Source organism: Hypanus sabinus, chromosome 17, assembly GCF_030144855.1.
Source record: "Hypanus sabinus isolate sHypSab1 chromosome 17, sHypSab1.hap1, whole genome shotgun sequence".
NCBI classification, from domain to species: Eukaryota; Metazoa; Chordata; class Chondrichthyes; order Myliobatiformes; family Dasyatidae; genus Hypanus; species Hypanus sabinus.
Window position 1 is genome coordinate 57,143,923 of NC_082722.1, and position 14,421 is coordinate 57,158,343.

The following is a 14,421-nucleotide window of genomic DNA, read 5'->3' on the forward strand; positions in this document are numbered from 1 at the left end:
AACAATTAGTTTATTGATCATTGTAGAATGTCTCTCTGGCACCTCCTGCTCCCTCCCCTCTCCCTTCCCCTTTTCCAACCGGGAATCCCTTCTCCCAACTCACTTCCCATTCTCAGTCCACAATAGAGACTCATAGCAGAATCAAGTTTGTCATCACTCACATATGTCAGGATTTTGTTGTGTGTGGCAGCAGTACAGTGCAATGCATAAGATTACTACAGTACTGTGTAAAATTCTCAGGCACCCTAGCTATATATATGTGCCTAGGACTTTTATACAGCATTGTAAACAGTGATCATCTTATAAAACTGCAAGTTAATCTCTTAGTTCTGCTGAATGAACAAACACAATCCAAAAGGTAAGAAGCAAGATTTTCCTTCATTGCATTTGTGTAAAGGCTTCTCGATGTAGGCCCTATGATGCTGGCCCTTGAATTACACTGCAAGTTTATAAATATTATTAATGAATGTGCCTATGGGAAATGCCCTTATTGTCAAAGCTATGATGTAATCATTTAAAATGCATTATAACCTCTGCCGTACAAACATCAAACTCAATTTGCAAATGCCACTCCAGTCTTGCATGAGAAGAATAAAACTTCCACCAAAATACAGGGAAAATATTTCAAGAGTTCATACCTTTAATGCAACATGAAATTAACTTTGGCATTGTTTTGATTCAATCTTTAGAAGTTTTTAATGTCAAAATGACATGCAATGACTTGTATTTAACGTCATGGAAAACAGAGTTGATCCTGTCAATAAAAGCTTTTGGATAGTGTGGTGAACTGCATATACCTGTCTGGACACGCCCCCTGCTGACTGCTCCTGTGGCTCCTCCCACAGACCCCGGTATAAAGGCGATCAGGGCCTGAACCCGGCCTCTCTGTCTCCAGGATGTAGTATGGTGGTCACTCACTGTTTGTTCCTTCTTCCAGTCAATAAAACCCGATGTCTCGCCTTACGTCTCAGAGTGAGTTGTTGATGGTGCATCAGGTAGCTTGGGTGAGTTAGTTAATAATTACAGTCAAGATTTGACTAGAACCCAAGTTTGAGGTACTGATCATGGCTCTGAACATCAGTAGGAATATCACAATTTAAGCCACTATAGATACCATCATAGATCTCCCTGGGATTGTATTTCAGGCAATATTAATTATTATACAAAATTGTGAGACATAAGGGAAGACACTAATGCTATTTCTATAAACAAATTAGTACTTCACTATTACTAAATTATATTAATCAAATAAAAATCTTGTGCATAGTAAGTATTTCCCAGGGTTTATTCATCAAGTATAGACAACAGCAACATCATACAAATTATCAAGGTAACAAAGGTTTCATCATGAATCACAGGAGCATGATCCAACAAAATTTAGCAATGAAGGTGTTAAGAATAAAGTGCCCGGAAAAAGGTTTAGGTTTCTTGGTGTATCTCCAAAAGGAGACAGAAAAGGATCTAAGCCTTGACAGATGAAGATGGGGCTTAGAAGGTGGATTAATTAAACTCAGGTCTAGCAAAGAGTACAGCGTTGAAGGAGAGTAGGTAGCTGAGGCTTATACTACTGGATACAGAGGGAAGAGGACACTAAGGATTAAAAGCAAGAGTGTGAATGTTAAAATCAAGGTGTTGTTATACTGAGAGTCAACTTACGTCTCTGAGTCAGAACGTGGTCATGCTTGCATTAGTGCACTAGAGATCCATGAGTCACCCAGAGAGACGAGTCCAAATCATAGCACTCCCTGGCAACAGGGAAACTTAAGGTAACTTAATAAGATATATGGTTTTTTTAAAAAGCTGGTAAGAATAAAAGATTAGCTTGTCTTGTCAAATGGACATCGAAACATACAGCGAAATGCATCTTTTTGAGTCACCGACCAAGGAATATGCTAGGGCAGCCCACAGGTGTCAATGCGCTTCCGGCTCCTATACAGCATGTCCGCACAAACAAACAGGAGGAAATCTGCAGATGCTGGAAATCCGAGCAACACACAGAAAATGTTGGAGGAACTCTAGTTGACGGTTTGGGCCAAAACCCTTCAGCAGGACTGGAGAAAAGTGCTGAGGAGTAAATTTAAAAGTGGGGGGTGGGTGAGAGAGAAACACAAGGTGATAGGTAAAACGGGGAGGGGGGAGGATGAAGTAGAGAGCTGGGAAGTTGATTGATGAAAGAGACAGAAAGCCATGGAGGAAAGAAAAGGAGGGAGGGAGGAGCACCAGAGGGAGGTGATGGGCAGGCAAGAAGGTGAGAGAGGGAAAAGGGGATGGGAAATGGTAAAGTGGGTTGATGGGGGAGGTTGCGGGGCATTACTGGAAGTTTGAGAAATCGATGTTCGTGCCATCAGGTTGGAAGCTACGCAAATGGAATATGAGGTATTGTTCCTCCAACCGGAGTGTGGCTTCATCACGACAGTGGAGGAGACCAGGGATGGCCGTATCAGAACGGGAATGGGAAGTGAAATGAAATTGGGTGGCCACTGGGAGATCCCGCTTTTTCTGGTGAATTCTCCAAAGCTTCAGCCACCTCCAAAGGGATCCCACCACCAAGCACGTCTTTCCCTCCCATCCCCCACCCCCCACTTTCCGCTTTCCACAGGGATCGCTCCCTGCACTCCCTTGTCCATTCATCCCTCCCCTGACCTCCCTCCTGGCACTTATCCTTGCAAGCAGAACAAATGCTACACCTGCCCCTATACCTCCTCCCTCAATACAATTCAGGGCCCTAAACAGCACTTCCACGTGAAAGCGACACTTCACTTCTGAGTCTGTTGGGGTCATATACTGTGTTCAGTGCTCCCGGTGCGGCCTCCTGGTATATCAGTGACACCCAACTAGATTGGAGACCGCTTCACCAAGCACCTATGCCAGAAAAAGCAAGATCTCCCAAAGGCCACCCAATTTAATTCCGCCTCCCATTCCCATTCCGATATGTCAATCCATGGCCTCCTCCACTGTTGTGATGAGGCCATAGTCAGGTTGGAGGAACATTGCCTTATATTCCATTTCGGTAGCCTCCAATCTTATGGCAGGAGCATCAATTTCTCAAACTTCCAGTAATGCCCCCAGCCCCTCCCATCCCCTCTCTCACCTTATCTCCTTGCCCTCCCATCGCCTCCCTCTGGTGCTCCTCCCTCCTTTTCTTTCTTCCATGGCCTTCTGTCTCTTTCACCAATCAACTTCCTAGCTCTTTACTTAAACTTTCCCCCGCCATATTTCACCCATCACCTTGTGTTTCTCTCTCCCCTCCCCTCACCTTTTAAATCTACTCCTCAGCTTTTTTCTCCAGTCCTGGCAGAGGATCTTGGCCTGAAACATTGACTATACTCTTCTCCTAGGTGCTGCTTGGCCTGCTGAGTTCTTCCAGCATCTTGTGCATGTTGCACAGAATGCCCACAACTCACTAATCCTAACCATATGACTTTGAGAATGTGGGATGAAACCAGAGCATTCGGAGGAAGCCCACATGGTTATGGAGAGAACATACAAATGCCTTACAGTCAGCGGAGGCAATTGAATCCTGAGTAGTGATTTCTGGGGCTGTAAAGTTAAAAGTTCAAAGTAAATTTTATTATCAGAGTATAAATACGTCACCACATACAACCCTGAGATTCATTTTTCTTCAGCAAATCTATAGAATAGTAACTACAATATGATAAGTGAAAGATCAACCAGAGTGCAAAAGACAACAAACTGTGCAAATATAAATATAAATAAATAGCAATAAATAATGAGAACATGAAATAACAAGATAAAGAGTCATTAAAGATAGATCATTGGATGTGGGCAAGTGAGTGTAGTTATCATCTTTTGTTCAAGCGCCTGGTGGTTGAGGGGTACTAACTGTTCCTGAACCTGGTGGTACAAGTCCTAAGACTCTTGTTCCTTCTAGCTGAGATGGTAGCAGCAAGAAGGGAGCACGACCTGCTACACTACCATGCCACCTGTCAATGGTGGCCACTAAACTGCTGGATTCTGTATAACTTCACCGAAGAGCCAAAACCCAGTGGAGGAGCAGATCATTCAGCCCTCAAACATGTTCCATTATTCAATGAGGTTATGGCTCGTATCTCACAGCACCTTGGGGGAGGAAATTCCACAGGAGCATCATCATCTGATGAAATATCTGCTCATCTATATCCTCTTATTATGGCTGACCTCTTACTATAAAACAAATGTCCCCTGATTCTAGACCTTGCAGCCCCAAGAAACATCAACCACACATCTACCCTGTTCAGTAAGTATTTGGTGTGTTTCAATAAGATCACTCAATAAACATACCCTATTTAATCTCTGGTCATGGAATAAAGCCACCATTACAGCAATCAATCCCATGAATCATCACTGCACTCTGTTATAACCAGGCTTCGATACAGTATTTCAATTATATTCTCAACAGGGTCTAAGGCAATTGGAGTAACTTGTCTCTTCCTCTTTCAATAATGTCCAAGGAATTTTCCATTCTAATTGCCTGCAAGCTAGCTTTCATTGATTCTTGTACAAGGACATCCCAGTCCCTCTGAACATAAGGTCCTTTCAATCTCTCACTATTTAAAAATAAATACATAAGTTTTAAAAAACACACTCAGTGGCCACTTTTTTAGGTACTCCTGAATACCTGCTCATTAAAGCCAATATCTAATCAACCAGTCATGTGGTAGCAACTCAATGCTCAAAAGCATACAGGCATGGTCAAGAGGTTCCACTGTTGTTCAGCCCAAGTGTCAGAAAGGGAAAGAAATGTGACTTAAGTGACCATAGAATGGTTGTTGGTCCTGGACAGAGTGGCTTGAGTATCTCAGAAACTGCTGGCCTCCTGGGATTTTCATGCACGACAGTCTCTAGAGTTTACAGATAAGTGAGTGAAAAGCTATAAATATCCTGTGGGCAAAAATGCCTTGTTAATGAGAGAGGTCGGAGTAAAATAGCTAGATGGCTTCAAGCTGACAGGAAGGTGACAGTAACTCAAATAATCATGTTTTGCATGCAGAAAAGCATTTCTGAATGGTTAACACCTCGAACCTTGAAGTGGCTGAGCTATAGCAGCAGAAGACAATAAACATAAATTTAGTGGCCTGAGTACAGGAGGTACCTAATAAAGTGGCTACTGAGCATATACTTTCTTAGTCATTTCAATTCAGATTTTATTTGAGATCACAAAGTTCATTACATTAACAACTGATGTGTCTCAAAGAATCAGTCATGCCTGTTCCTAATTTCATCTCAGAAGTAGATTCATGGGTTTGATGGTTCTTCAACTGGTCAATATCTTCTGTCAATACTTCAGCAAAAGTTATCAATGTAGCCAAGTTCACTTGAACTTTACCCTTTGTCTCTCATTTGATTGGCCATGCATACAAGATGAATCACAGCAAGATAGCTAACCCAGCCTAACTGATCTGATTCAATGACCTTGAAATTCCCAGTGAGCTTCTGCCTTGAGACAAGTCCAATTAGATAGGACTTATAACAGCCAGTGTATCTTAAAGCGGCCTCTGTATCAAACTTATAGGAAGTAGCAAGTAAACAAAGGTGGCGATTCCATACATTTAGAGCATTCCCTTGAATGTCTTTGAACATGCAAGCCTTTGAAATGCCATCCTTCCATTGTACAAAAGGATTATAGTCTATTCCATTGAGATTCCCAACTGTTCAATTAACAACCACCAACTGCATTGAAATCAGTTGCTTTTCAAGAAATTGCCAGTGTGTTCATGTGAACCTGAGCCAAAAAAAACAATTTGAGTACCCCTGATTCTTGTGCTATATACTTCAATCATACCAGCATCCCTTCACCATACACTGGGAGCAGGCAGCCAAATTTTCACACAGCAGGTGTCAAGAAACTGCAGTCTGATTTACAAGCCAAGCAAACTTCTTGTCTCATTTCTCCAGGGATGCTCAGATTAATGAATTCCAGCTTCAGATCAAACCAGAGACAGTAGCTGCAAAAATCAATGTTTTTCGTTGAGGTTTGGGGAACCCCCTTCTGTTGAATTTGACTAATACTGCTTATTTTTTTGTCATCCCTTAGTTGGAAGCTTTCAGCTCCAAATGGTTGATTATTCTGGGCAGCTTATTGGACAACATTTCTGTTTATTGTCTTTTGTGAAAAATTTGGCCTTGAACTCCCACTTTAGGACATCTGCTGGTAGAGTAATGGGCAACCCCCAAAATCAGCAGCAATTAAGGGTCTGTGGGGCAGACTTTATGAATGGGTAGAAACAGCAACTACCTCATTATAAAACAAGAGTTTCATACCTTCGTGTTTTATTCAAGAGCCTCAACTCTTTGCTCATAAGCTGCTTCAGCTAATGGATGAGCAAAAGTAGTCAACGAGAAGCGTACGCAATATATGGTGGCCATTTTATTAGGTACCTACTATACCTAATACAGTGGCCGCTGAATGCATGTTCATAGTCTTCTGCTACTGCAGCCTATTCACTTCAATGTTGGATGTGTTGTGAGTTCAGGGATGCTCTTCTGCACACCATTGTTGTAACGCATGGTTACTGTCATCTTCCTGTCAGCTTGAACCAATCTGGCAATTCTCCCCTGACCTCTCTCATTACCAAGGTGCTTTCTCCTACAGAACTGCTGCACACTGGATTTTTTTTTATTGTGTCTTTCACACCATTCTCTGCAAACTCTAGAGACTGTTGTGCATGAAAATCCCAGGAGATCAGCAGTTTCTGCGATAATCAAACCACCCCATCTGGCACCAACAATCATTCCACGCTCATTGTCATTTAGATCGCATTTCTTCACCATTCTCATATTTGTTCTGAAAAACAACTGAACACCTTGACCATGTCTGCATGCTTCTATGCATTAGGTTGCTGCCATATGATTGGCTTGTTAGGTATTTGTATTAACAAGCAGGTGTATCTAATACAGTGTCCACTGAGTGTATGTACTTACTTTATAAAGTTTGCAAAGTGTCCAAATGTAATGTAATACATTTGTTATTCCTCCCCCTCAAAATACAGTTCAAGACTTTCCATCTTGGGGGGGTGGGGTGACGTGTTATTTGAGTACAATATGAATGTGGTTTTATAATGGTATAGCGTAGCAGTTCCAAGGTTTGATTATTATTATAAAGGGGAGGATACTGTGAGATTAGAATGTGAATAATGAATAAGTACACAATCATTGAACTAAAAAAAATTAACTATTCCAAAAGGGATTGGGTGAGATAAAACCATAAAAGGGGAACAATCTTCTTAAGTAGATGTGGTGAGATGTTTAATCTAGATTTAAACAATTACTTAGATTAGAATCTACTGGATTCGGCCTGAGTGAGCAGCCTGGAAGCTGACAAAATTAGACCACGTAAATAATGCCAAAGTTGAGACATTCACGATGCACAAAGCTCAACAAGTGTAATTTGAAAATAAATACAGATGCTGGAAATCTGTAATAGAAGTAGAACACGCTGTAACAGTCTGCAGATCCAGTAGCATTTGACCTATGTGGCGAATCCAACATCCTGCTTTTATTGGAGTTTTGCTAATGTTGGGTTGCACTTCATCTGGTGATTGATGTCAGACAGAAACCTGATAATATGGCAGCAATAACGGTGACACAAGTGAAATAGTTGTAGGTTAACAGGAAGGCTTTCTGGCTCTCAAATACCTCTCCAATATTTAGTACAATAAAGGCTGATAGTCAGCCTCTCCATTACCTCTGCACCCATCCCTATATCTCCTGAATCTCTTGATCCAAGGATCTATCAGTCTCAATGACAGAACAGTCAGGGCGTTTTCAGGTAGAGAATTCCAATGGGCCACAACCCTTTAAATAAAGAAATTCCTCTCACAAGAAGTTATTAGTCATCATAATTAACAAAGTGAAACAGTTTCAATGGTCTTATCCACAGTTATCAATTTTGGTTGTGCAAGGGTGATTGCAGACCCAGCTGTAACACTTTGGTTTAATACTTAGTAAGATTTATTGCACTCTCCCCAAAGAAGGTTTATGCAATAGTAACATTAATAGTTATATTTAAAATAAATAAACAAAAATATTAAAGGAAATCGAAGTTGATGTTTTACATTTTATTTTTGCAACCCTTGGTTTGAGTTCCTGAATGATCCCTGTTATGCTTAGTTAATCCCCAGAATTGAGGGTTAACAATGGGGCGAATTGAGATACAACATACAAAAAAATTGCAAGAATTCCAATATCTTTTGTTTGCTTAGTGATGATGAAATCAGCTTAACTTAGACTAATATGTGAATGTAAGAACATCAACCATGCATGGGAGAAAATGATGTGAAAAAGCATTAAGGTTATGATGTATGTGCATCTGGCTTCTGTCCTCACCCAACCAGTACCTTAATCATACGGCACCGGCTTTTCCCGCAGCTATTGGATTGGTTGATGTTTAAAAATGAAAGGTGTGTTGTTGCAAATGCTCCATTGACATAGTTCAACATATGTCGATTTTTAAAACCAAATAACAAACTGCTTGCAAGCACAGCGAGTGCATGTCAGCTTCGGTTTGCCTTCCAGCTAGTCATTAAACTACCATAACGACAGGCAGGATCTTCCACACTCAAATTTATAGGCGTGTATTCTAGGCTTTATATTTTTTACATTGGACCTGCCAGTAAAATGGAAAGAAAATCTCATCTGAATAGTGAAACCCACCAACAAAGAAAAATACCACAGTTACGTTTGAAGTCGCTGGGTCAGCAAATCAATATACTTCCAGAATGGTAACCTCGTGTCTTGCATTAATAATTCAGAGACACGGGTGTAAATCTCATCAAGCAGGATGTGAATTTTAAATAATTTATTTAAATAAATATGGGGAGAGACAAGCCAGATCTGATAGTAATAATGGCCAGCAAGAAGCTATTAAACTTTAAATGATAGTAGGAGAGTCTAAGACCAGAGGGCACAACTCCAGAAATGAAGGAGGTCATTTTAGAATGGGAATTAGGAGGAATTTCAACAGCCAGAGGGAAATGATACCTTGGAATTCATTGCTACAGGTAGCTACAGAGGCCAAGTCATTAGTTACGTTTAAAGCAGAGGTAGATGGGTTCTTGATTACTAAGGGTTACATGGAAAAGCCAGGGGAATGGGGTAAAGAAGGAATATAAATCAGCCATGGTGGAATGGCAGAGCAGATGCAGTAGATGGAGTGGCCTAATTCTGCTCCTGAGTGTTTTGATCTTATGCTCTTCTGGCTCTTTGGAGAAATAAACCAGTCTGGGTTCAATGTGGTTGAATCTGTGTAGCTTTCTGAAGTGACTGAACAAGAGGTCACCAATGTCTTCCTAGGGGCAAGAAGAGTTTTGTTAATGTCAACCTCACTGTGTGATTTAAAGAATAAAACAAAAGTTGAATGACATCTATCACTGCACTCAACTTTTTCTATTATGTGCATTTCCCAGAGATTGATTTACTTTGCAAATTCTACACTGAATTTTTTAAGTTGGAATGAACAGCAAGCAAAAAAAAACATTTTCCAGTCATTCTCGGTGACTCATAACCACATGAGATTCTGCAGATGCTGGAAATCCAGAGCACCCGCGCTCAACATGTTGGAATAGCTCAGCACATCTGGGAGCATCTGCAGAAAGTAACAAGGGGTCGACGTTTGTGGCCGATTTCTTTCCTAAGATGCTACACCCGACCTGCTGAGTTCCTCCTTCATTTTGAGTGCCTTATTCTCCGCGGCTGTTCGAATCGTAACGATTGCGTAGATTAAATCATATATCGCATGCATTTCCTGACAGTATTATTCTTGGGAGTAACTAAAATCACGTTATTGTCTTTTTTTTTGCAAGCAGCTGGTAAATCGAATCTGGACATTTTCGTGGGTTTATGTGTCTTTTGCAACTCAGCAAAACACATCCATCGTTAAACAATAGTCCGAACACGTCATGAAAGGTTGACACAATTATTAAGAAACTGGTCAGGTGAGAAGGGAAGCCGTTGTAATTTGTAAATTAAAAAAAATCAACATCACACAAAAAAATGTTTCCCCGACTTTTTGCTTCTTGGGTTGTAACGCTGCATTAGCTCTCATAGAAAACAGTGGTACAGAAATTGACGTCTATACAAAGTATCAGGACCCCAATTCAATTAAGTTTCCTATCGAGGGTTGGAACTGGATTTTTTTTTTGCTTTATTTTTTAAGTGAAAGACCCTATTTGGAGATTGTGAACAACCTGTTGTATAATTCTAGCCATTACTTACATTTTGGATTCTACCCAAATTCGAGCCATCCTGAAGTCAGGCTATGGGTGAGTAGCGGTGCGGTGGGGAGACCAATTATAACGCATCTTAATTTTAAAGCGGAGAACTGCAGCGGAAATTTGCTGAAATAATACCAGAGATAGCAGGAATGTCCGCAGTTCAGAGACCGTTTCCTTGATGCAGAAGTTCAGAGGAGATCTCGTGTAAACGCGATGAAACCGCTTTCATCGGCAGGAGGCTGGCCGCCGGCCAAAGATCACAAGGACCAAAGAATAATTTTCTTTTCCAGCGAGTTTGAGGTGCGTTCGCAAAACAGAGGAATTCTGCAAAGGATTTGGGCACATGCTGGAAAGCGACGCACAGGCAGGCGAGAGGGCAAAGAAATTCAGTGGCTCTGAAATGTGACAAAGTGGGCTTGTCACTCCATAGCCGCTCTCGAGCATCATTTCACTCCGGATGCAGATCCCCTTGCAGGGATGTGGGTACAAAGCAAGGCAGTGATCATCACCGCGCTTAAATGGCAAATGCCAAATACCCCAGTGGCATTTTTCTCTGCCCGATATCCTTCGGACAGGTTACTTGGTTTGTTTCAACACTGTCTGTCACATGACATTTTCGGTATGCTGGAAAGTTCAATGTCCTTACAAAAAGCAAGTCCTGATGAAGGGACGGGGAAGTGGAACTGAAATAAACAGTGAACAAGGTGTGAAATGAAATACGACTCCCGCTGTACCTTCCAGCGGGCAGTTATAGCGGAATATTCGCCGCCTACCTTTCTCCAGCAGAACTTTGACGATGCCTGAGCCGACGGTGCCAGCTCCCCCAAGCACGAGTACGGTGCGATCAACTGCAGCCATCCTAGTTATAGACAGCGGGATCGGAGCCGGTTTCCAGGGAAAGGGGATGAATTTGACAGAAAATGAGCAATGGAGACTCTTCTTATACCGGCCTGCGAGAGTACCCGCCCCGTTGGTTCAAAACTCCACCCTCTTCTCCCCACGCATTCACTCGTTAGCACAGAGCACACAGTCTTTTGATACAACAGTGGCTTTTACGAGTCATTTAGCAGACACGTGTACACGAAGGGAATGGAAGAATATGGATTCTGTACTGACAGAAGGAATTATTTGGTTAGGCATCGTTGCTAGCACGGACGTTGTGGGCCGAGTGGCCAGGCCCCCCTGTTGCATTGTTCTATTTTGTTTACATCGCTGTCAATGTACCATATACCAGCATCTTTCGATCCCAACTTCTACATCAAACCCTCAGTAATTTATGGATACATTTATATTAATGTTAATCATTTCTGGCAATTATAAAGTACAAGCAGATGGTGGAAATCAAGGTAATGAGAATCAGGTTTATGATCACCAGCATGTGTCGTGTAATTTATTAACTTAACAGCAGCAGTTCAGTGCAATAGATTATATAGAATAGAAAAATAATAATAATAAGTAAATCAATTACAGTATGGGTATAATAGATAGATTAAAAATCATGCAAAAAACAAATAATATGCATTTAAAAAGTAAGGTAGTGTTCACGGGTTCAATGTCCATTTAGGAATTGGAAGGCAGAGGGGAAGAAGCTGTTCCTGAATCTTCTGTACCTCCTACCTGATGGTAACAATGAGAAAAGGTCATGCCCTGGGTGCTGGATGTCCTTAATAATGGATGCTGTCTTTCTGAGAATGGATAAGAATGGAAACTCCTGGAAATATCTCTGGCAAGGTCTTTCTGAAGAATGACCTTTTATCAAATCCTTTCCAATAGCCAATGAGGTGATTTTTGAGGAAGAAGGCAAAGATGGAGACCGATCCAGTGAGGGGGTTCAGTTGAAAGCTAATGTGAGAGTCTGTTTGTTTTGAAATACAACACAGTAACAGGCACTTCTGGCTGAAGGAGCCTGCTCTGCCCCATTACACCCATGTAGCTGATGAATTTACGAACCCTATATCTCTGGAATGGGGAAGCAAAGCAGACCACCCCGAGGAAACCCACACAGTCAAAGGGAAAACATACAAACTCGTTGCCCTCGGCAGTGGAACTGAACCTGGGTCACTGTCTCTTTCGGTTAGTCCTGACGAAGGGTCTCGGCCCGAAACATCGACAGCGCTTCTCCCTATAGATGCTGCCTGGCCTGCTGTGTTCCACCAGCATTTTGTGTGTGTTATATGGTAATACATATTCACTTTGACTTTGAACTGTTGTGTGTCCATACTAATACCACCTGCTTGCATTAGTTCCAGGTCCCTCCCTCTCCTGTGCACTTGTACCTGTTCAAATGGCTGCTAGCTGCTGTCACTGTTCCTACCCCCAGCACCTCCTCTGGCATCGCTTTCCAAACACCAACTAGAGCAATAATTTGCTGTCATCACAGGCTTGAAATCTCAACAGCACCGTGGCAGTACATTGACCACAAGTACTGGAGAGACGGAGAAAGGTGACTCACTGCAGCCTTCTCAAGAGCAACCGGGGATCCGCAACAGTGTTGGTTTTGCCGGCAGTGCCTTCATCTCATAAACTAATAACTAAGTAAACTATGATGAAAATCACACCTCAGGGAGTTACTGATTGAAGATACTGAGCTCAGAGAATTCTGAGTGGCAATTCAGAATTCTTAGTCAGACCTTAGACTTACAGATTGTTCTAACATGCAAGTGCTGATCATCTCCCTTGTACAAGATGAAGAAAGTGCACGTATCCCATGATTCCCAGTCTCCATTACCTCCCTCTCCAGACAAGCAGCTTTTTAAAAGAAATGTTTCAGAATTTCCAGTTCAAGTCTACCCGGTCATTATTCATGGCTATTCCCAGTTTTTAACAACTAGGGCACCATCTCTTTCTAAATGAAAGGGTTATCATATGAGGAACATTTGATGGCTCTGGGTCTGTACTCGCTGGAATTTAGAAGGATGAGGGGGGATCTCATTGAAACCTTCCGAATGTCGAAAGGTCTAAACAAAGTAGATGAGGGAAGGATGTTTCCCATGGTGGGGGAGTCTAGGGCAAGAGGGCATGGCTTCAAGATAGATGGACGTCCATTTAAAACAGCAATGTGGAGACATTTCTTTAACAAGAGGATGGTGAATTTGTGGAATTTATTACCACAGGCAGCTGTGGAGGCCAGGTTGTTGGGTGTATTTACAGCAAAGTTGACCATTTCTTGATTGGACACAGAAGGCTGGGGAGTAGGGCTGAGGAAGGGGATAAAGGATCAGCCATGATTGAATGGTGGAGCAGACTCGATGGGCCAGATGGCCTAATTCTGCTCCTAGGTTATATGACCAAAATACAGGAAAATTCAAATAATTCGCAATTTAATGGAGGGTTATGGGCTGAGTGTGGGCCAGTGGGACTAGGTGAGAGTAAGTGTTCGACACAGACTAGAAGGGCCGAGATAGCCCATTTCTGTGCTGTAATTGTTATATGGTTGTATGGTTATATATGGTTATGTGGTTGTGGATAATTGTGCAGAAATCCCAGTGGTTTGGCATCTAGTTCACTGAATGCTTACTCGCCTGCTCACTTTCACATCCCCTAATATACTGGGCCTCCCTTTATATACTCAAGCTCAAGTTCCTGCGCATTTATTAACACATTGGAGCCCTGGTTTGTACTACCTTTAATATCTTGGCCCCTGGTTCAGAAGGATCTCTGCCCAAAACATCGACTGTACTTTTTTCCACATTGCTGCCTTGCCTACAGAGTTCCTCCAGCATTTTGTGTGTGTCACTTGAATTTCCAGCACCTGCAGATTTTCCTCTTGTCCCTGGTTCCAAGCTGACTTTTACACACTGGGGCCTTGGTTTGTGCACTTCTCTTTAAACTCATCAGGGCCCGGTTGCAGTGTTTCGTTCAAACATAGCCAGGCCTCACTTCAAGCAGTCCCTCTAGGCTTACTAAATTTGCCCCCGCCCCCCAAAAAACTATGGTCATATTACTACACAGCCTCTCCAAAAAAGTGAATTAAGATCTGGTACTGCTATAGAGTTTCGATCCAAAATATCAACAATTCCTTCCACTGACACTGCACGACACACTGAGCTCTTCTGCCAGATTGTTTGTTCCTCCAGATTCCAGCAACTTCAACCTCCTGTGTCTCCATCTGAATATGTTGTAGTATTATTTGGAACAATATCCAGCAGTCTTAAAAATCCAGTCTGGCATCACCAAAATCCCGAGTGCAAACACGAGATTCTGCAGATGC

General features: G+C 42.0%; 1 protein-coding gene across 1 annotated transcript in view; it reads right to left on the reverse strand.

Annotated features, from left to right (window-relative positions):
* The window catches only part of si:dkey-238o13.4 (uncharacterized protein LOC560780 homolog), a 33,042-nt gene extending 21,875 nt beyond the window's left edge, over nt 1-11,167 (reverse strand). The window contains exon 1 of the mRNA XM_059993489.1: nt 10,985-11,167. Coding sequence (XP_059849472.1) covers nt 10,985-11,069 — 85 coding nt within the window. The 5' untranslated portion in view covers nt 11,070-11,167. The remainder of the gene's footprint in view (nt 1-10,984) is intronic.
* Nucleotides 11,168-14,421: the final 3,254 nt, after the last annotated feature.